Here is a 22335-nt window from a genome sequence, read left to right as displayed (position 1 = left end):
TTTTCGTGAGACTTTCTCCTCAGTAGCATCCTAATGACAGCTACTTGTCATCACAGACAAGAAGAGAAAATGTGGGGCGCTCTTTGTGAAGGAAAACAGCCACTTTCTTTTGAGCTCGACAACTCTTCTGAGTGCTTCCTCACAGAAGATCTGTGACCTCTGTGGCACACGAGGTGTTCGAGGTCACTCCTCCTGTCATCACAAAACTCCAAAAAAGATCCTCCTAGCAGCCATGTCTTCTTACCAAATTCAGCCAGGCGATGGCATCTGGCAGCAGCCTACTCAAGCCACCCTGTCCTTGGTGCAGGCTGCATGATGGTCACCAATAGCCAACGTCCTCCGCAGGGGGGAATTAGTCTTTCCTTCCTCACTGATGCCAGGGTTGGCCCTGTGATGTATCCCCACCCCTCAAAAAATGGAATGGCAGTAATGTTTGTCACTTTCTTTTCTTTTTAAATCTTTTCCATTTTTTAGTTGTAGTTTGTTTGTTTGTTTGTTTATTTATTATATGGTGCTGAGGATCGAACCCAGGGCCTCACATGTGCTAGGTGAATGCTCTACCACTGAGCCACAACCCCAGCCCATGTTTGTCACTTTTGATGGGAGGATTTATGAGATAGCAGACAGTTCCCAATCTCTCCTTGTCTCTCTACCACTCCAACTGGCAATGCACTATCAGCCTCAGTCCAGAACCAAGATGACTCGGACTAGCATAAGTATGTGTCAAACATTGCATGGGACATACTTATGCTACATTCTCAGTATGTTTCTCACCCTAATTTTTTTTTCACTGTTCATCTGAAATTCAGATTTAACTTAGTTGCTTGTATCTTACCTGTAAACTTTAGCTATAAGCTTCTGACATTTTGAGATCATTTGTTCCAGAGGCATACCAAATCTCACTTGACTGATAGACCATGGCCCAAGGAAGGGCTCCTGTGTTAATCTTATGTTTAGTAAACCTTAAATTTGCCGTTATTTGCAGATTTTAAAAGGTGTTATAGTTCTTCTTGCATCCAAAGGATCATTCTAGGAGACCCTGTTGCCAAGGTGGTAGTTACAGACCAAGGTCCGCTAGAACTAGCATCTCACCAAACAAGGCAGATTCCTTAGCAGCGCCCCCAAAGATACTGATTTAGAATCTGCTGGTGGCTGGAAGATCTGCCTTTTAAACAGGTAGTTATGAAACAAATTAACTGTGGACTATACTTGCAATGAAACGTTTTAGAAGGCTGCCTGAATAGGAAACCTAAGAACTGGTCCTGGCTTCGCTACTTACTAGTTTTGTACGATCTTCAGCCAGTCAGTTCTATTTTCCCTTCTTGGTTCAGTTCATTGCTCTCTTCTGAAGGAAGAGGTTGGCTCAGATCATCTCAAAGCCCTCTCCCAGCTCAGTCTAGGATCAGGAATCAGAAACAGATCCTTCTAGGATCCAGCAAGCAAATTAATGAGGCTAGTTAGGCGGAAGATAGTAGGTCATAGAGGAGGCTGTGGCAAACTGAAGAGCAAGTACCTCAAACTTGCCTGAGTGTAGAAGTTTTGGAATTTGGCATTCTCTGCTGGTGTAGCTGTACAGGCATTGAATATGCTGGGCACTCCTATTTTCTGCAGCACCCCCAAACCACATCTGCCTTTCATGTAGTTGTCTTATTGTAAACGTTTTTGAAAGGGTTTCTAATTTTGCTTGGAAAACACTGTACACTGTGAATAACAAAATGAATTTAGGATTGACTGGGATTTTGCCCAAATCATCCTGCATGCTGGGAGGAATTCTACAAACTGAGAAGTCTAACCTACAAATTGTTTTAGAATAGAACAAACTGTATGTCAATACTGACTTTAATAATTAATGTCATTGACAGTGCAATGTTTTAGAGTTACTTCATTAGACAGTCTTAGCTTTGATTTTGCTGATTAAAAAATATTTTGGAGTCAACAACATTGTGTTCATGTCTCATACATTTTGATAAGCATTTTTAAAGCCTGTCATCCCTAGTCATTTTCCCTACATTGCCTAAGGGCTAAAACAGTTCTGTCAGCTGCTGCTGTGCTTGGTGTGGGTGAAACGGAGATGATCAGACAGGACACCCGCCTTTGAGCTCACAGGCAGCAAGAGAGGCAGATACAAACAGGTAATTTTTCTATAATATGACAAGTGCAGGATAAAGCCATACAAGTGAAGAGAACAACAACAAAAAAAAAGACCCTGAGGGTTAAGTCTGGAGAGGTGTGAGGAGACTTATTAGAGATGATACCTGAATCTTGAGGATGGGTAGGAATAAGCCAGGTAAGGCAGGGAAAGGTATTCTAAAGCAGAGGAAAAGCTCCTGTGGAGCTTATGGAACAAGTTGTCGCAGCAGCCATTCTGGACAGCTCATTAACTCAACAAACACCTAGTAGGCAGCGAGGGCAGCAGGCAAGCACTTGAGCACCCTGGCTAGGTCCCAGAACCAGTGCAACTGACAGGGCATAGATGGAGGAGGCCATCCCTCCTGAGCTGGGGGTGGGATATCCTGATATGATATAAAAAGGAAGATGAACGAGGGTCTTTAAATTTGAAATTGTGGAATGTTTTAGTAATTTACTTTAGAAACAATAATGACTTTTAAAAAACAGCATGTTAGAGTATTTGAATATAGAAAAACATGCCTTGGAGTTAGAAGACTGTTCAAACTTTATGCAACCCAGATGTGCCCAGTTTCTGCAGGCCTCAGGGATCACCCTCCTTTACTAAATTAGTCCCAGCCCGTGGGTGGCTGCAGACAGCCCCTGGCCAGGCATCCCTCAAGTAGCTCCTGGGGGGTGAGGCCTTCATTTCCCTCAGCCTCTCCCCGGCTGCAAGTCTTCCTTTTTCTGTGTAAGATCTTCATTCTGTCTCACTCCTCTCTGGCTTTTCACCAGTGGTTTCCAGCCCATCTTCCCACCAGCCATTATAAACAAAGATCCAGGAACTCCCTTTTCCAGGCATGTAAATTTGAGTTCTGAGAAAAGAATTCCTGCTACCTCACTTCTTACATAGAATTACACAACAAAATTGAAATATTATCAAAAGCTAAATTACATACGTGCAAAAGCTTAATAAAATTATAGTTAGTTACAAAATGAAAGAAAATAGGGGAGACTTGAAAGAACAAAAATTTAATCACTCCATCTTTCCATTCAGATCTGTTTATGTGGACAAAGACATAGAAATAGATGTTTTTGAGACTGGGATCATAATGCATATTTACTTTTACAAATTTGACTTATTTAATGTGATATGTACAATTTATAATTTGAATATTCTTGAAAAATGAGGTAATGATTGCATAGGTTTTGTTAGGTACCCAAAATAAGTTTAACCATCCCGTTTTAGATATGAGTTCAACATTTTACTGAATAATGTATAACTTGCAAAAAAAATTGACAGCAAAATAGAACGAATGATTGTAAAGATTAAAATCAATACATGTTAAATAGCTCCAAAATATTTTGTCAAATCGTATATTAATCCATAATTTTTTTTTACATTTGAAAACAAAGTAAGTTAGGCTTGCTCATTCACAAGGATTCCTGAAGATGCACACTATCAGTCAAATGTAAATTACAAACTAAGGCATACTTCAAAGCAAATTTAATTAAAAAAAAAATTTTATTACTGAAAAACCGATCAAGATTTGCCAAATTTTCGAGACGTTTCGCTGTTTCATATTAGTTGATTCGTCCGAAAGAGTCCAGGCTCTCCAAGATTTAAACAACCCGAGCTATTTCTCCACCCCCTTGCTACTCTAGGAACTGGCAGCACCTCCTGGGAGCTCGGGAGAAATGCAGACGGTCGGGCCCCTCCCGGAGCCACCGAGTCGGAACGCGCACGCCCGCTAGAAGCCCAGGTGTTCCCAGGCGCTCTGACGTCGGAGGCTCGGCTCTCGCCCGGGTTCTCAGCAGACGCTCCCTGCGCAGCTAAGCAGTTTACCATCGGAGAAGGTGCTGCCAGCTCAGAGTCCGCCCGGCGCCCCACGGCCCGCGAAGCCCCCGCCCCTGCACTCCTGCATTGTGATGCAGGAAGAACGGGCCGCCGCAGGGCCCGGGTTGCAGCGACCGGCGCACCTGGATGCGCCTCTCCCTTCTGGGCCTCGGCGTGCACCGCAGGCCGGGGAGGGAGCGTGCTGACGCCGCTAACTCTCAAAACCCTTTAGGGTAGTTCACCTCCCACGCAGAGAGGACCTCGGGATTCGGACTGGGTCCAAGCTCCGGCACCAAGAACTCTATGCCAACAAAGACTAGCGGCGTGCGAGGGGTGGAGCCTGGGCGGCAAATACCGCGAGAAGTGGTCTCCCGGAGCGGCTCTGACAGGCGCGCCGCCGCTCTCGCCCCCGGAGGCGGTCTCCGCAGCAGGAGGCGGGGCCGAGCCTCTGTTGCAGAGATCGCGAGATTTGGCCGCGTCACCGCAAGCCTTCCTGTCAGGGGCCGGAAGCGCTCTTCGCGGAGCGTCTCCTGCACCTGGTCGGCTGAGCTGCTGCGCCCGTGGGCCCGGTTCCCGGTGCCGCCCCTCGGCTGCCGCTGGGCCGCGCCTGTCCTGGGCCGCAGTGATGGAGGACCTCAAGGAGGCCGGCGCCGAGGCTCCGCCGGCGGGGACCGGTGCTCGAGGCGGGCTGAGCCTCCTGTCCCAGGGAGATTCCGAGGAACCTTGCGCGCAGGTAAGTCTCCCGCGGGGCCGCACCTGCCCGGGCTCCGCGGGCCGCGCGGCCGGGGACGCTGTCACGGGCCCCGCAGCCTCCGGCGCCGCCTCCACGCCCCCGTCACCTCCGAGGCGCGAAGCGGAGGCCGCTGCCCGTCCCGGGCGTGCAGGTGGAGAGCCTCAGCCGTCTCGCTTCCCCCCGGCGCCGCCGCCACAGCGCGCTCCGCCATCTCCGCCCCGGAGCACCCGGCGTGAGAGTGGGTCCGAGCGGCGGCGGAGCCCGGGGGGCGGCGGGAGGGTGCGCCGGGCGGGTCTCCGAGGGCGGGCCGGTGCCGCGCTCCTGTGGGGACCGACGGGCAGTTGGCCCTGGCTGCTGGCCAAAGAGGCCCTGAAATCACCCGAAACCACTCGGTAGGCGGCGCGCAGTGTGGACACGAGCTGTTTCTCGGACCCGGGGAGCGGCGTCGTGGGATCCTGCGGGGACCCACAGGGCGCTCTTCAGTCTCTTCTGCTTCTGGGTTTTACATAAGTACATTGAACGGGGCGGGGTGGTCGGCCTGCTTCCCGGCCGAAGACCGTAGCCATCGTGCTCCTTGACGCATCCGTCTTTTCCTCCTCTGAAACTATTGAAGAAGAGCTAGGAAATATGGAACTGTGTGCTGAAATCAGTATTGTTAGTGACAGGCGACACGCGTTCCCGGTGAAGCTGGAGGTAGCGAGTTCCTGTGTTCTTTTTGTAAAGCTGAGATTTTCATTCCTAAGAGTGTTCATTATAGTGTCATTCAATATGTTAACTAGGGATCAGCTTTATTTCTTGGAGGCAATGAAGTGAAGAGCCGAGCTGTGGTGAAATATTCTTCCGCCCCTCCTCGAACAGCATTTGCACGCCTGGAAGAGAAGACAGACTTGAAACTCCCACCTGCCAACTGGTTACGAGAGAGTGCCAAACTAGGGCCAGCAGGAACTACCATTCTTGGCAATAGTAAGAAAAGCAAGCCGTTTTCAAGGTAAATATTAATAGATGGCATTTTTAACCTACCCCTTTACCCCACTTAAAACTCTTAATACTTTCCAGTTTAATTTGTGATGTACATTAACTTGCTGGGATTTTTTTCTTTTTCCTAAAGATCACATTTGACTTTCAAAGCTTTTTCTCCCCTGCAGAATATGTAATAATATGAAGATACCAACTTCATGTGTTCCTTTCATGTCTGCATCATGTTATTAACATATATTAAATTTTTTACTAAAAATGGACCATTTTATTTTTAGCTAATTTGCTAACTTTTGAATGTGAAAATAAAACAAATCAGGGTGGTACATGAGAAGGAAACCCTTACCATGGTCTGATCTGTTCTTTGGAGTTTTTCTTTGAATTATGGTATATTGTGTAGATTAGAAAAACCTGATGTAAAATTCCAGCATATTGGGTGACCTACACCTTTGACTCTGAACCCAAGAATTCTGCTAGTGGTATTTAAAAATGAGAGAATGGCCTGGCATCTTACAGAGAAAAATGTACTTATGTCTCTATTCTTGTAGGCCATTTAATATGTGGGGTCCTTACTGCCTCAGAAAGTTATAGTTATGTATACAAATTGTTTATTTGTGGCATTTATTCTAGCAAAAACCTGGAAATAACTCAAATATCTTCTTTTAGAAGAAAGCTTAATAGATTATATTGTTATGAGATGATTTAAATAATTATATTGACTGTAGAAACACAGTGCTAGATATTTTATCTCATTTAATGCTCATAGCAATCTTTTGAACTAGATACTGTAAAGTATTTTGCATGTGAGAAAATAAGCTAAGAAAGTTTAAGTAATTTACTTAGAGCATATGATAGATTGTAAGAGCATGCTCCAATATTAGACACTCCTGGGTAAGTATCCTGACTGCTACTTCTCCACCTTATAGACTGTAGGTGTATCTCATATGGTACCTGGAATGAGTTGGATGCACACATTTCTTCTTTTTTCTCCTTGTTTCTAAATTGGTGTCAGGTGCATTTATCTCATTTTTTTTTTAACGATATCTTTCTAGAAACAGTCCAGTCCTAGAAACTAAAATCATAATAAATGTTTGTTTTATCTAAAAAGAGTAAAATCTTAAAACAGTTTTCTCTTGGAAGAGATTTTTTTGAGTTTCAGAGGACAAAAATAAAAATACCCACTAAGTATTTTATTCTAAATCTTTCCTAATGACTTCTTATAATTATTACTGTTTCATTAAATCTTAAGATATTTTTTATTTTGAGACACTGTTTTATATATTCTGAAAAGGAAACACCAGTCAACCTACTACATGTTGATTTCAGAGATGTTAGAATGTGGAAAATGTGAATCCTAGAAGCAAGGATATTTGGTGTTCTGTTCACCTTTAACTTGTGGCCTCTTTTCCTTTGGTAGTTTTGGCATGGCATATGACTTTATTGATTCTGTGGGAAATGATGTGGATGTTGTCTCTGATTCTGAAGTAAGTTTTCTTATTGTTTAAGTGGAACTCCATGAGTGTTTTATACTAGGTGTTACATGTTCTGTTTCACAGTCTTGAGAAATTCCCGATGAAATGATACGATTATCTGATTTTCAGATACCTTTTTTGTTTTTAAATTATTACTCCTTACCACATGGTCTTTCTTCAAAGTGGAGGGAACAGTCCCCAAAACAATGGTAGTGATATTAATACTAATATGAACTGCTGTATTTTAATAATAGTAATTGAAATGGATTATACTGCATGTTACCAATTTATAATCATATTTCCAGTAAATTCTATTGATCTTTAGTTGGCAGTTTTTTTCTGATATGCTAAAAGCTTAGGTCAGTGCAATAGTGTTATCTGTATGCACTTACCCTTGAGAAATTCTATCTTGTAAAAATAAATCTTTGATCATTGTTTATATTAACATGTTAGCATGGCTCATAAAGTGTAGTGATTCTGGTTTTAAAGGTCTATTTTCTATGTAGCTCTTTGTGTAAATTACAGTTTGTATAACCTTGAGATGAATGAAATTGAAATTTGAAATTACAGATAACTCTAAAAAGGTCTTTCTAAATTATTTTTCCTTATTTTTTCTAAGAACATAAAAAAGCTGCTGAAGATTCCCTACAGCAAGTCCCACGTAAGCATGGCGGTGCACCGCATAGGAAGGACACTCTTATTAGATGAGCTGGATATTCAGGAACTCTTTATGAGATCATCTCAGGTAATACTTTGTGAAAGACATCCAGATAAACATTAACAGCCTAAGAGCGCTAGAAATATGATTGTGTTCCAGAGAAAGGCCAAAGTAGAAATGAAGCTGAGTATTTCAGCAATCAAAAGTTGAAAAAATTTACTGAAGATAAGAAAACTTCAGTTTAAAAAAAAAAAAAACACAGAATGGGGAAGAAAATTATTTTGTTCATGCTGACAGCCAGGATTCTTACAAGGAAAGGAGTGAAGTTAGTGAAGAAAAAGTTCAGAAAAATATGTGAAATTATTATTTTTACATAATTATTATTATGTTTAAATTATTAAAAAATTCTTTGTCTTCATTATAGATTGTCCTGAAACGTTGTTACTAGGCGATGTGAAAAATGTCTTAAAGCCTGATTTCTAAAACTGTGTTGATAAACTGCTATTTTTCCTTCTTGTGTTAATGTTGGACACTTTTATAAAATATAATCACAATGGTTCAGTTTCTCCAGGCTTGTTCTCTAGTTCTATACTTAATCTTTAGTTTACTCATAGCAAGTGGTTAATGGTTCTACTGGTTCATAGGGCTACTCTTTAACATCACTTCAGTGTTTTCCAATAAAGGAAAATGAGTGATTTAAACTGACATTTAAAATATTCTTTTAGAGAAAATAGTAGTTAAGTTCAATCTGTGTGTGCACAGATATACAATGTTTTGGGAGATGTGAATGAGTAAATTATAGCCCTAGTTCTTCCGTAGTTCACAGTTTTGATGTAAGAACACAAGGGTAGATATTTCAATGAAGTGCAAAGTAGGTTATACTTCAGGCACTCAAGAAAAGATAGAGAAGGGTTACCTCTCTGGCCTGGCCTAGGAAGGGAGGAATATGTGGGCTTCTTAAAAGAGTTAAAAGAGGCAATATGAATTGAGTATAGAAATATAGGTGTTTTGTGAGTGTGCTTATGCCAATGATATTCAACAGAGAATCGATTATAAAAGAGTAATAGGAGCTTGTTAGCTTTCAGCCATTGTGACAAAATACCCAAGATATTCAGTTTAAGAAGAGGAAAGGTTTATTTTGGCTCATGGTTTCAGAGGTTTCAGTTATGACCAGCTGGCTCCTTTGCTTTGGTCCTATGGTGAGGGAGCATATTATGTTGGGGAGCACATGATGGAGGAAAGTGCTCACCTCATGGTGGCTAGGCAGCAAAGAGGGGAAAGTAGGGGCTGGTGTCCCCATGTTCTCTACAAGGGTATGTCCCAGTGACCTAACTTCCTTCCACAAGGTTCCACTCTTAAAGGTTCCATCACCTCCTAATAGTGCCACAGGCAGGGGACCAAGCCTTAAAAACAGAAGCCTTTGGGAAAATTCAGGATCCAAACGATAGCATAGTACCAAGTTGTTTCCGCTATGTGTGTAATATTTATTTAATTTTTTTCTTACTCAGACTGGTGATTGGACATGGTTGAAAGAGTTTTATCAAAGACTGATAGATCAAAAGTGGCAGAGGAAGAAAAAGAGCAAGGAGCACTGGTACCAGAAGGCTATTCTTTCCAAGTTTTTATATTATAGGTACTTGACTACTTGTTTATTTTTACCTTAAGAAAAAGGAGGGGCTGGGGTTGTGACTCACATGCGAGGTGCTGGATTTGATCCTCAGCACCACATAAAAATAAATAAATAAGATAAAGGTATTGTGTCCAACTACAACGAAAAAAAATATATATTAAAAAAAGTAAATTTTGATCTAAAATTTAATTTGAAGCTAGTAAAATTAATTTTTTTTCACTATGATGTATTTACATTTTTCATTTTAATTTTTGTTAAGAAAATACATACTTGATTACAAAGTCTGGGGTTTTTTAAAAATTCTAATTAGTTATACATGACAGCAGAATACATTTCATAGTATACAAATGGAGCACAATTTTTCACTTCTGGTTGTACACGAAGGAGAGTCACACCGTTTGTGAAATCATACATGTCCATCTCTTCCACCATCTTTTATAAATGGTAGATTGTAACATAAAGTTAACTTTGTCAAAAGTCGTTTTTATTTTGTTTTTTTAATTTCTGATTTGGGCAGTATCAATGGTGATGGAGCAGCTCAGCCTGTCCCTTCAGCTGCAGAACAACAGGAATCATCAAGTTCTGATCAGACACATGACTCAGAAGGGGCTTCATGGCCTGCTCCCTTTGAAATGCCTTCTTCAGTTTCTGAAGACCCCAGTGCTTCCAGTCAGGTTTGTTAGTACTTAAATGCTACTTCCATGAACTCATATTAGGAAAACAGAACTACCTTATTTAAAGAATAGACAAATGGAATAAGAAATTGTTTATCAATTTATTTCACAATTAGGAAAAAAAATACATTTTAGTTTTTCATTGTAGAACTTACAAGAACTATTACAAATAGCCAGATCAGTTTTTTTATATTAAAAAATTTTAAAGGAGCCTACTGTGCTTGCACACATACTAAAAAATTGGAATGATACAGAGTAGATTAGCATGGCCCCTGCACAAGAGATGACACACAAATTCGTGAAGTGTTCCCCCCAAAAAGCCTATTGACAAGTATAGCAATACTGATTTTCTCCTTAAAGTCATAGGAATACTTTATAGCATAGTGATAAAGTATATTTTTTAATTTAGACATGTAGTAAGCTATCAAATATTGAGGCTGATAGGCCTGTTCATAATGTATATATTATTTTACCAGAACTTCTAGTCAAATTGTTAGAGCTAAAATATCCCTTAAGATTTTCTGAATGAAATTCCTAAGTTTTAGCCCACATTCCTAATATAAAGCTTTTAAAAAGGATAAAAGAAAGAATATGCTGTCTGATTTGTATTTTATATTCTTGATTTCTTATTGTTTGTTATCCTTGTTGTGTCTATGAAAGAACAAAGTAGCTCCATAGACATAACTGTGGCAGCATGTGTATATTTAGGAACAGATATTGATAAACCTGATTTAAAAAAAAAACTGTGTGTGTGTGTGTGTGTGTGTGTGTGTGTGTATATATGTGTATATATATATATATATATATTATTATTTTTTCCTTATATCTTCTTTTTTTTTTTTTTGGTTCTGGGGATTGAACCTAAGGCCTTATGCATGCGAGGCAAGCACTCTACCAACTGAACTGCATCGCTAGCCCCTCTCTATATATTCCTTTATATATATATATATATATATGTTTGGTTTTTTTTTTTGGGGGGGGGTATGTATGTGTAGTACTGGGGATTGAACCCAGGCTCTCCTGCCCTCCTGTATGCTAGGCAAGCACTCTGCTATTGAACTATATCCCTACCCATTTTTATTTCTTTGTGAGTGTACTCTTTTTAAATTTTTTTCTTTTTACTTATATTTGACAGCAGACTATATTTTGACATATTATATATGTATGGAATATAACTTCCCATTCTTGTGGTTGTACATGATGTGGGGTTTCACTGGTCGTGTATTCATATGTGAACATAGGAAAGTTATGTCTGATTCATTCTATTGTCTTTCTTATTCCCATCTCCCCTCCCTTCCCTTCATTCCCCTTTGTCTAATCTAATGCCCAGCCCTTTGTATTTTTTATTTTAAGATACAGTCTCAGTAAGTTGCCAAAGCTGGCCTTGAATTTGCCATCCTCCTGCCTTAGCTTTCTGAGTAACTGGGATTATAGGAGTGAGTGCCACCATGCCTGGCTGAAAATAAGATCTTAAACTTGGTAATTTTTTTTTTTCTCTTGCTATGTGTTCCCATAAACTGAACACTATTCAACCAGATTGTTTTAGTCTTCACAAATTATAGGGTTATAGGGAATGAACACATTTAACTTGATTTTAGTTATAGTAGGTTTTAAAGTGTGAAAACCTTCTATCAAACAACACAATGAATTTTGAAAGTAATTAACATGCAGGTCACAATGGTAACCACCAACAGGTGGGGATATTTTGTGATTGAGAAGGGACATATTAGGGTACTAAGTACTATAACAGTGTCCCATGTTATGATTTGGGTAATAGTTACATGGCAATTTGCTTTGTAATTAAAGAGGCAGGGGTGTAGCTCAGTGGTAGAGCACTTGCCTAGCATGGTAAAGCCTTGGGTTCAATCCTCAGCATTGTCAGAAACATAATAAAACCTAAATTTATTTGTACTTTTTTTTTTTTTTTTTGAGGGAGCTACTGGGAATTGAACTCGGAGGCACTCATCCACTGAACTACATCCCCAGCCCTATTTTGTTAAGAGACAGGGTCTTACTGAGTTGCTAAGTGCCTTGCTTTTGAGTCTGTCTTTGAACTCCTGATCCTCCTGCCTCAGCCTCCGAGCTGCTGGGATTACAGGCATGCACACCAGGCCTAGCTGTACTTATTATTCTAAATTCTTTGGTTTTTATACTTTATTATATGTTATTATATGTCACCAAAGATTTTTTAAAAATTCATCTAGTATTCCTTGTTTCCAAAGCCTATACCTTACAAAAATGACCAAGTAATAGAAATATTGCTCTGCTGCTGCCCATTGTCCTTCTGCTAACCTTTTCCTTGTGTCCTTACCTTGATTAGGAGTTGTTGTGCAAAATCTTAAAAAAGAGATTTTTAAGAATCTGTAGACTTGCATGTGCCAGAAGCAGACCAGCATTTACTTAGTGCCCCAAAAGCCATGAACTTTAATATATGTTTGTATAAATTTGTTTTCACCTGTGGAGTTGCATATGCAGTGAGTATCAATGATATCATTTTACAAATCTGTTATTGAAAGCTTATAAGCAGGAGATGATTTTCTTTTGGTCACACAGCTGGTGAAATCTAGGCTAGGGTTTTCATACACATCTTTTCTGACCTCAGAGACCTGTTCTTACAGCAGGACTCCACCGTGTCCCTAAATGCCACCCATTTAGGAGGGCTCTAGAAGCAGATTGAAGTGAATTTCAAAATTTGGAGATCTGTTTGCAAGCTGTCGCCTCTTTAATTCTTGTTCTCACAACTAAAACCACTAGGTTGAGGCCTTTGTTTAGCAGTTACAGAGGTTACTTGGGTGTCTGTGGTATAGCCTTGGAGCCAAAACTTTTTTGAGACCGTTGAGCCTATCATAGTCTAAAACCCCTCTGAAGCTACCTCACAAATATAATTTTGGGAACTGACCCCATAGCTTGATCATGTGTCTATATAAACAAATGATTGAGGAGTTCAATGTCCTTGTAGGACTCCTGAGGGAGAAAACAAGATGGCAAAGATGCTGGCAGTCTCCCCTGACTTGAATCGTGCCCACTGCACAGGCACACACATAGATGAGGAGTAGGATGGATCTTCATGGAATAAGCAGCACATACACATGTCCATCTTGGGGTCAAGTAGAACACTGATATTAAATTAAGCTTAAAGTAGTATTTCTTAATACCAACTGTCCTAATGGTTGAAAAACTGAAGAATGCAAAATGCATTCCATAGAATATGTTAAGAACAAAAAGTATTGTGAGATTGACTATGTTTGGCTTAAACCTTGGATTATATAAGGATGAAGTAGATTTCTATAGAAAGACCATTTTTTAGTCCTCGAACAATAAACATTGTCACTCTCAAAAGCAAGTATAAAATGGTAAGTAGCATTTTTTTCCAACCTGACTCTGATAAGATTTCAGTGGGTGTCCAGGATTGGAATTCTTTGAAGCTCATGTAGGACATATTAAACTAGAGACTGTCTGGATGACAGGACTCTCAAATTATGACTGAGGTGTTTAGAATTTTCTATTGAGTAGAGATGGGGTAACCCAAAAGAGCAGTAGTAATCAATGTTACTAAAAAAAATGAGGGAATGAAAACTGTATTGGCTTAATTTACAAAGGTAGACTTGAGATGAGTGCTTCGGTTTTTAGGTAATACTCTTTAAAAATGGGTCAATTTTAAGAAGTGTTGGCAGCAGAATCACTCCTTATCCTTGCACTTTTCACAGGGAAGTGAGCCTCTTGAGCCCTCATACATAGTGGGGCATGTGGCCTCAGCACCCAAAGAACAAAACCTGACTACTTTATTCAATGACGGGGAGAACAGTCAGGTATGCTTTCCACATGGCCAAGTCAAGACACCTAGTCCACGGTCCACTTCGTCATCCAAAAACTAGTATCAATTGGAATTGATAGGGAAAAAAAATCCACTTGATCCTGAGAATTCCTAGTACACATCTCTCTGATCTTATAGCTCTGGGAACTTACTCTATCTTCTTGTTTTTTTTTTTCTGGTCTTTCTGTGGATCATGGGGGATACTGTGGATCTTTTGTTTATTATAATCTCTCCATTTTTAAATCAAAGGGTCTTAAAAATGATTTTGTTCGGAATATCCTGTGGACATTTGAAGACATCCACATGTTGGTGGGATCCAACATGCCCATCTTTGGTGGAGGCAGGTATCCAGCGGTCAGCTTACGTCTCAGGTAAACGGCACCATGCCCCTCTTGTGCTTATGTTTTTTAAATGCTTCCTTTAGATTTAGTGTTCCATTTGCTTTTCCTTATTTGTCTGGGTAGCCTCTTTTTTCCCTAGATTTTCTCACCTCCCTTGTTCCCATGCCATTTGAAATGGTAAATGCTGAAAGCCCCATAGCTAAGCTCTCATTCTAGACCTAATTGAATAGAGCCAGAGGTCTGTTGTACTGGCTTATTCTTATGTGTCAATCTGCAACCTGTGAGAATACAAGAAAATTTATTAGTTAAGGAGATATTTTGCTAACTTCCTATTAAATAATTGTGAGCATTCTTCTTAATGCTTCATGAGTATTCATATTAGTGTGAATTTTTGCTTGGGCATTATTGTGTGTGCTCAATCTTGCCTTAGATTGTGTAAGGAACAGTATGTTCAATCATCTTTCTGTTCGTACTGAAAACTTAGTGCCAATTAGAAATAGGAAACAGCTTTTGGAAAGATGTGAAAATATAACATCATTGAGCTATGTGCCTGTGTCTCATCAAACAAAGCATTTATGGCATTTTCATCTAGGGAGCATAGAGTAAAATACTTACATGGGGAAATAAGTCACAGATGACTCATGGAACATCTCAATGAAAACAAATAACACTGGAAATATATATTTTTAGGGATAACAACAAACCAATCAATGTGCTAACTGGAATTGACTATTGGTTGGACAACTTGATATGCAATGTACCAGAGCTTGTGATGTGTTTTCATGTAAATGGAATTGTACAGGTAAGATACACTGACTTTTTAAATAATCTCTCAAAAGCAAATTGATTGGTGCAGAGAGTACCTCACCAGAGTTTTTAAGGCTTGTGAATACTAAGGTGTATTTTGGTAGGGAATATAGGTGTAAATTAACTGAAACTTGAGTGTTTTCACTTTTAAGTTCGTAAGTATACTTAAGCATGGATTTGTAACCATAGAACTCTTAAGTGCCAAGTTCATGATGGCAAACCGAAAATGCCAGAGCAGTGGATGTGTTCATCCTTGCACAAATGTCTGCTCGGTGTATGCAAAATTCTAGGAGTAGACTAGAGTGAGAATTGCCTAAGGTAGATAGGTAGCCTATGTAGCAAATTCTTACTGAGCACTTTCTATTTAGGGAAATTTTAATCCCCATTAAAAGCACTTTTAATGGGGATTAAAATTTCTGGGAAACAGAGTATGTTTGATCACTACTTACCTATGTTCTGATGGGAAGTAATGATGTGCAGAGAAAACAGTACGAGACAGGAAGCGAGTACTGTAAGTGTACACACCGGGTCTGGGTAGTCAGAAGGGTGAGATCACTCTGGGTCTGGAAGAAAGGCTTCATGCAAAAAGTGGCTTATTAACTGGGTCTCAAAAGATAGCTAGTGTCTCAAAAAGTAAGAACTTGGATTTGAGAAGAGTTGAGTAGGTAAATGATAGGATTGGTAATAAATCCAATTAGGGAACAACAGGATTCAGGTAACAGAGTTGAAAAAGTCTTGGCCAGGTAATGAGGAACCTGGAATGCGGTGCTGAGGAGTTGGTCATGCGGGATCAGTGAAGGCTTTGCTTCTGGGAGGTGAGATTTGTTGTGCTGGAATGTTAATCTGGGATACTATGGAACAAGCAGGGAGGACTTGGGGACAAGAAGATGACCAGCTATGGCATTACTTTAATGAATGGCATAACATTGTGCTACAGAGGAAGTACTGAGACTCAGCATGGTGGTGATGGCATTTGTTCCTTGCCAGTCCCTTTGTTAAGGGCATCACCTTTTTGATCTTCTCAGCTGTCTCATGTACCTTTATTCCCTTTTGGTGGGGAAGGAAATTGAGGATCAGGAGCTCAAGTGAGTTGCCCAAGGTTATGTTGCTAGTAAGTGGTGGTTCTGATGTTTGAGCCTGTATCTGCCAAGATTATTATTTTTTTCTTTTTTCCTTTGTTTTTGTTTTTTGTTCTTGTTTTTGGTATTGGGAATGAACCCACGGTGCTTTAACATTAAGCTACATCATCCCGGCACTTTATATTTTTTGAGACAGGGTCTTAATCAGTTGTTGAGATTGGCCCTCTGCCTACCTCAGTCTCCCAAGCCCCTGAGATTATAGGTATGTACCACCACACCCAGCCAGAAGCCTTCCTTTTAACCTTTATAACTTTTTTTCACCTGGGCTTCATCAGAATCACTTGGGCCTCCAGGGTGCCAGGCTTGGTAGGATTGTGCATTATTATTTTCCCCCAGTAAGTTTTATAGGTGATTGATTTGCAGCCTTGATTGAGAACCTCTGTCACACCATAACTTTAAGTGGCAACATTAGTGAGAAGCTTGTGGTGAGGCAGGGGAAAGGGGAGAGGTAGGTACAGCATTAGTGAGACAGAAGGGAGGAAGAGACCATGGAAACCCAGGGCCCTGGGACAAGGATGATGATGGTGTCTCTTGCTAAGAAAGGGGCAGTGGGCTGGTATAGTCTGGGAAAATGATGTGTTTTTAACACACATTCAGCTTGAGGAAATTTGAGAGGTTCAGTGAGCATTCTGCATTTACAACCTTCAGAGAAGATGGGCCTAGAGGATAAATTGAAGCACCCCCTGGGTACAGTTGGGTTCATCACCATTGAATCTCTCAAAATCACGCATCAGAGACTTACCCCATATAAGTGGAAGGGGAGTGGGCATTTGAGAGGGGAATCAGAGTGGTGCAGTATGAACTCTGGGGGGAAGGGAATAACAACTTTGGGGCCTTTAGATGATCTCAGGAGGATGAAAATCAACCTTAGGCAATCTTGTCTGGTGTCCCAATCCAGTTGCTTTAGGGCTTCTGGTTTTACAGTATTTCAGGAAATGTGGTAAGATGTGTTTAGGGAAATCTGCACAGAAGACACCCTGGAAAGAAATATGGAGGCACTTTAAAGATAGTAGTAGTACCAGCCATGCAGCCTTCATTCCTGTTGCCCCCTCCATCTCTGTGCTCTATCCCTCCAAAGGACGAGTCTCTAACTCAAGGGAAGAGAAGTGTCTACAAGGAAAACATCTCAAGTGATGCTCTTCCTTTGAGCCATTCACTCTGGTGTGTGTGTAGGTGGGTAGAGGAGGCCAGAAATATATTGTTTTTAAAATGCTTGTAAGGTAAAGTCTACCTTCCCTATTTAAACCAGCAAAGGCCTGGGGTTGTGGCTTAGCAGTAGAGTGCTCACCTAGTATGTGTGAAGGACATCCCGCAGAATGAGAAAGGAAGTGTTCAGTACAGTTAGAATAGAAGCAGTGCTAAACCTGAAGCTCTAGACCTGGTGTGACCCCCCCTCAAGAGTGTCTTTAGTGGTAGGCCACCATCAGTACTGGGCCTGGATCCTAGGGATTTGGAGCAGGAAAAGATAGAAAATCACTGGCTTAGGGCTGGGGATGTGGCTCAAGTGGTAGCGCGCTCGCTTGGCATGCGCGGGGTGCTGGGTTCGATCCTCAGCACCACATAAAAATGAAATAAAGATCTTGGGTCCACTGAAAACTAAAAAGTAAATATTTTTTTAAAAAAAGAAACTCACTGGCTTATACTCTTTAATGCTGCATGGGTCTCTGTTTGCAGATTTGTGTTTGGTTGCTTTGTAAGAGGAAAGATGTTGCTGCCTCAGGTTCTCTCTTAAACAATCTCCCATCTGTGTTTTACAGAAGTATGAAATGATAAAGACAGAAGAGATTCCCAATTTGGAAAACTCTAACTTTTCTACTAAGGTCATAAAGGACATTGCACAGAATATTTTGTCATTTCTGAAATCCAATTGTACCAAAGAAGGACATACCTATTGGCTCTTTAAAGGTAAGCTATTTCTTGGAAACTTGGAATGGAATCACCATTTGACCCAGCTATCCACTCTTTGGCCTATACCCAAAGGACTTAAAATCAACATACTACAGTGACACAGCCACATCAGTGTTCTTAGCAGCTCAATTCATAATAGCTGAACTGTGGAACCAACCTAGATGCCCTTCAGTAGATAATCAGATAAAAAAACTGTGGTATATTTACACAATGAAATATTACTCAGCATTAAAAGAGAATTAAATTATGGCATTTGCAGGTAAATGGATGGAGTTGGAGAATATCATGCTAAGCAAAGTAAGCCAATCCCAAAAAACCAAAGGCCGAATGTTTTCTCTGATAAGTGGATGCTGATCCAAAATGGTGGGAGTGGCAGGGGATGGCATGGGAAAAATGGAGCAACTTTGGGCAAAGGGGAAGAAGGGGAGGGGTGTGGGCAGGAAAGACGTGGAATGTGATGGACCTTATTACCCTAGGTACGTGTATGGCTATACATATGGTGAGGCGCTACATTATGTAAAGAGAAAAAAAGTGCTGCAGTTGTGTACAATGAATCAAAATGCATTCTACTGTCATTTATACCTAGTTAAAATAAATAAAGAAATATTTTTTAAAAAAGAAAAAAAGGTAAGCTAGTTTTTGAATAGACAATGATTAGTTTGTGTGACTGCTATAAAATGAGGTTTATTTGTTTTTCTTTCTAGCCAGTGGCAGCGATATAGTGAAGCTCTATGATCTCACAACTCTTTGTGAAGAAACAGAAGACAAATACCAGAATCCATTCACAATGCCAGTAGCCATTCTCTTATATAAGTGAGTGCTTTAAAAATTTAAGTTGAAGTAGCCTTATGTAAAAGTGTAGTATGCAGCCATACTCTTCAAGCCAAGCCTTTAAAATACCTCTTCAGGTTTTCAGAGTGGGACAAATGCTTACATACACGTGAGTATATACATGAATATATATGTGGGTGTATAGGAGAGACAGGCACACAGTCACACATATAGACACATTGTACCAAATATCATTCAACTTTCTTATGAAAGCATAGTATAAACTTTGCAGGTAGGTGGGTAAAGTGCAATCTTTAGTTGTTTCTTATAGCCCTTATTCTGTTGGGAAGATGCAAGAGTGTGCCTAGACTTGAGCGCTGTAGAGAAGGATGAGGGAGAGTAAAGTGATCTAAACATCTCTTTCAGGGTTGCTTGTAACATGATGATGAAGAAGAATCAAAATAAAAAACACTATGGGACTATTAGAACATTACTTCTTAATTGTGTGAAATTGCTGGACAAAAGCAGACATCCTCAAGTAAGATCACATTCATATGCTTTCTGACAGAGTGCTAACAATCTGATGAAGAACTGCTGCCTGGGCAGTGAAGGCCTCTTAGCCAGACTCTAGCCCGCCCCTCCCTTCATGGGTGCCTGCAGCCTGTGGCTGTGGAGCACTTAAATGTGCCTAATCCGAATTGAGATGTGCTGTCAATGTAAAATACACACTGAATTTTAGAGAGTGTGTGTGTAAATGCACACTGAGTTTAAGTATAGCAGTATCCAGTTTGTAAATAGATTATCCTGAAGACCAAACTTAGAAATAGTTTGTTGAATAAAAAAAGTTGTGTGTGTGTGTGTTTTGTTTTGTTTTGTTTAATGTTGGGGGCAGGATCTCACTAAGTTGCCCAGGCTGGCCTTGAACTCCCCTTCCTCCTTCCTCAACCTCCTGAGTAGCTGGGATTACAGACACAAAACAATTACTGACTTAAGTATCTAATTGCTGTTTGAAGTTTTGGTATTTAGTGGTACTTGAGTGGTTTATGCAAAAGTTAAAAAGTGATGTTCAGATTATTAAGTGTCTATAATAAAGAATTAGTCAATAATAGTGAGATAAATGGTAATATGTAGTGCTGATTTTAATAGCAATCAGAGAAGGACTTTTCCTTTTTTAATCTAGTGAGGTTTTTTTGCCTTTAGAGCTATAGGTCATATTGTAACTATTGCCTTTTAAAGGTAAGCTATAGTCGTTTATAAAGGAAAATTCTCATTTCTCACTTGGTTTGGGTAGGATTTGCTAACATTTTAGATAATACTTAAAAGCTTTTGCTTGTCCCCTGTGAAGGCTCAGGGTGGAATAATTTCCAAAAATGAAACTCAACCATAAGGATCTCACAGAGCACACTCAAGGCTAGCTTTGGGAACATTTCTGTGTGTGTGACAGTCTGTGTGGCAAAAACAGACTAACTGCCGACAGCTTCCAAAACTTGTGCATGTGGTAGTAAAACTGCTTTATCTTTAGATGATGAGACAATTTTGGTGATAGTTTCTTACACACATTTGTTTTTCTTTATGTAAGATTATTGCTTCAGCCAATTACATGCTTTCAGAACTTTTTCAATTGGATGAACCTAAAAAGGAAGAAAATTCTGAATCTCCTTTACATGAGAATTCGGATGAAAGTTACAGTGAAGAGGAGGAGGAGATGCCTGACAGTGATGAAAATGGATCCTATAGCACCAGCTCTGACCCGTCAGACGACAACAAAGCAGTAGCTATCATTAAGTCTGTTGGGGAATTGTCAGTACCAGAAAAATACAAGTCCATCCACCAAATCAGGGTGAGCACACAGGATTTATATTAAAGTTCTATTGGTGGAAAAACAAATAGGTGTTAATTGAATGCAATTAGTTTCAAAGATGCTAATTGATATTTAGCAAATCTGTGATCCGGAGTATAATAATTCTTAGCTTTCTGAATTCTGAACCTTGGTTTTAGAACCCCGCAGTTGAATAGTCTTGTTCTGGGGTATCTGACCTACATTGTCCAAGGCTGGTGGCCCAAGTACACCAGACAGCCACATGTTGATTTTTATGTGGGAGATTTTTCTCTCCATTGGCCAGTGTGTCTGTCCAAGTTTTGTGTTGCTAGGAAATAGCATATGTGGGTTGCTTGGTGAACAGAAGTGGGGGGTTGATCCATATGTAGCGCTATCTGGTACGTTGTCCTTATGCTGTAAGTAGGACAATACTTTTCTGTGACCTGGGGCATGTTCTGCCCTGGTCAGGGCGGATGTCCCTAACACTGCCCACCCTTTTGGTTTTCCGTGGCATGGGCTACACTGGCTGTTGTATCAGTCTGTCTCCACAGTGTACTTTCCTGTGTGCTGCCTCCCTATGATTAGATCCAGTCAGCCATGGGAGAGTTCTGTCTGTTCCACGAACTGAGATAGTCATATTTACAGATAATGTCTGAATTCAAGTTCCAAGTCTAACATTCAGTTGGAAACTTTATATCCAACCAAGTTTTGTGAGGCCATCTCTCTGTTACTTTAAAAGATTGCCTGTGTCTCTGCCCTTCTCTCCCTTCACTTTCCCCTTTCTTTTACCACAGCCATCCTGGGGTTTTTTTTTTTGTCACTCAGAAGCATGAAGATTGTCTGGGGGCTTTTGCCTTTATTGCTGTGCACCTCTGATCAGACACCCCTTTCCCTAGATCTTTTTCATGGCTGCCCTTGTGACTGAAACGTCACCTCCTAGAGGAGGTCTTCCCTGACCATTCTGGCCACAGCATCCTATGTTGGCTCCTTCAGGGAGCTTCTCTGTACCTATTTTTGGTATGTGCTGTCTCCCATCTCTGAATCATAAGCCTGTTGCAGGTAGATCCTCCTCAGCCTCCCATGTCTGGGACATACTGTGGGTGCTCAGGAAATATTTGACTACATGACTGTAGAGAAACGTCATTAACTCTTCATCTAAGATTTTAGTTCACTTTCAGCCTGAGCCCCACAGTGGAGTAAAACATGTTTTTCTGGTTAAGACTTCTATTGTATAAGTTATGTGTACTTGGGAAGCTGCATTGTAACATAAGGCCCTGGACTTCTGGGGCAATTAGATAATTAAAGGTGCAGCAGGATATTAGTGTCCCTCTTTTGTAGAGACAGCACTTTTTATTAGTGTTAGACATTCAGAAATGAAGTCATAGTAGTCATGAAAACATGCTGTAGCTAGTTTTAGCTGTGTTTGATTTGAAAAATGGGTAATCAGTGTGGATTCCAGAGTCCCTGCTTTTCCACTCACTCAATTCATCCTCAGATTCCTCTGCCATCTTGTGGGCTTCTATGAGAAATCTAGTAGGAGTTACTAGTAACTCCATTCTCCCAGGATTCCGGAAAATGAAATGCTTCTAGAGGCCTATACACATACTGTTACTTAGTGGGTAGATGTTGGTAACTAGATTTACTCCTTAAT

The 22335-nt window shown here is 40.5% G+C and overlaps 1 protein-coding gene and 1 non-coding gene across 5 annotated transcripts in view; both read left to right on the top strand.

Moving 5' to 3' along the window:
- Positions 1 to 3727: 3727 nt before the first annotated feature.
- The window catches only part of Edrf1 (erythroid differentiation regulatory factor 1), a 44088-nt gene continuing 25480 nt past the window's right edge, over positions 3728 to 22335 (top strand). The window contains exons 1-13 of one of the 4 annotated variants that reach the window (XM_078024384.1): positions 3728 to 4676; positions 5535 to 5664; positions 7069 to 7135; positions 7743 to 7868; positions 9290 to 9414; positions 9929 to 10085; positions 13793 to 13894; positions 14149 to 14270; positions 14931 to 15042; positions 17944 to 18091; positions 18799 to 18907; positions 19292 to 19403; positions 20445 to 20705. In XM_078024384.1, the coding sequence (XP_077880510.1) occupies positions 4247 to 4676; positions 5535 to 5664; positions 7069 to 7135; positions 7743 to 7868; positions 9290 to 9414; positions 9929 to 10085; positions 13793 to 13894; positions 14149 to 14270; positions 14931 to 15042; positions 17944 to 18091; positions 18799 to 18907; positions 19292 to 19403; positions 20445 to 20705 (2001 nt within the window). In that variant the 5' untranslated portion in view covers positions 3728 to 4246. Of the gene's footprint in view, positions 4677 to 5455; positions 5665 to 7068; positions 7136 to 7742; positions 7869 to 9289; positions 9415 to 9928; positions 10086 to 13792; positions 13895 to 14148; positions 14271 to 14930; positions 15043 to 17943; positions 18092 to 18798; positions 18908 to 19291; positions 19404 to 20444; positions 20706 to 22335 lie in introns of all 4 variants that reach the window. The other 3 variants (XM_078024390.1, XM_078024389.1, XM_078024398.1) reach the window with 3 other exon arrangements.
- Positions 10301 to 10403, top strand: LOC120885926 (U6 spliceosomal RNA). Its single transcript, XR_005728725.1, has one exon. It is a non-coding gene; the product is annotated as a U6 spliceosomal RNA (small nuclear RNA).

This window comes from Ictidomys tridecemlineatus, chromosome 1, assembly GCF_052094955.1.
Source record: "Ictidomys tridecemlineatus isolate mIctTri1 chromosome 1, mIctTri1.hap1, whole genome shotgun sequence".
NCBI classification, from domain to species: Eukaryota; Metazoa; Chordata; class Mammalia; order Rodentia; family Sciuridae; genus Ictidomys; species Ictidomys tridecemlineatus.
Note: the sequence above shows the minus strand (reverse complement) of the source record. Positions and strands in the feature narration are given on the sequence as shown.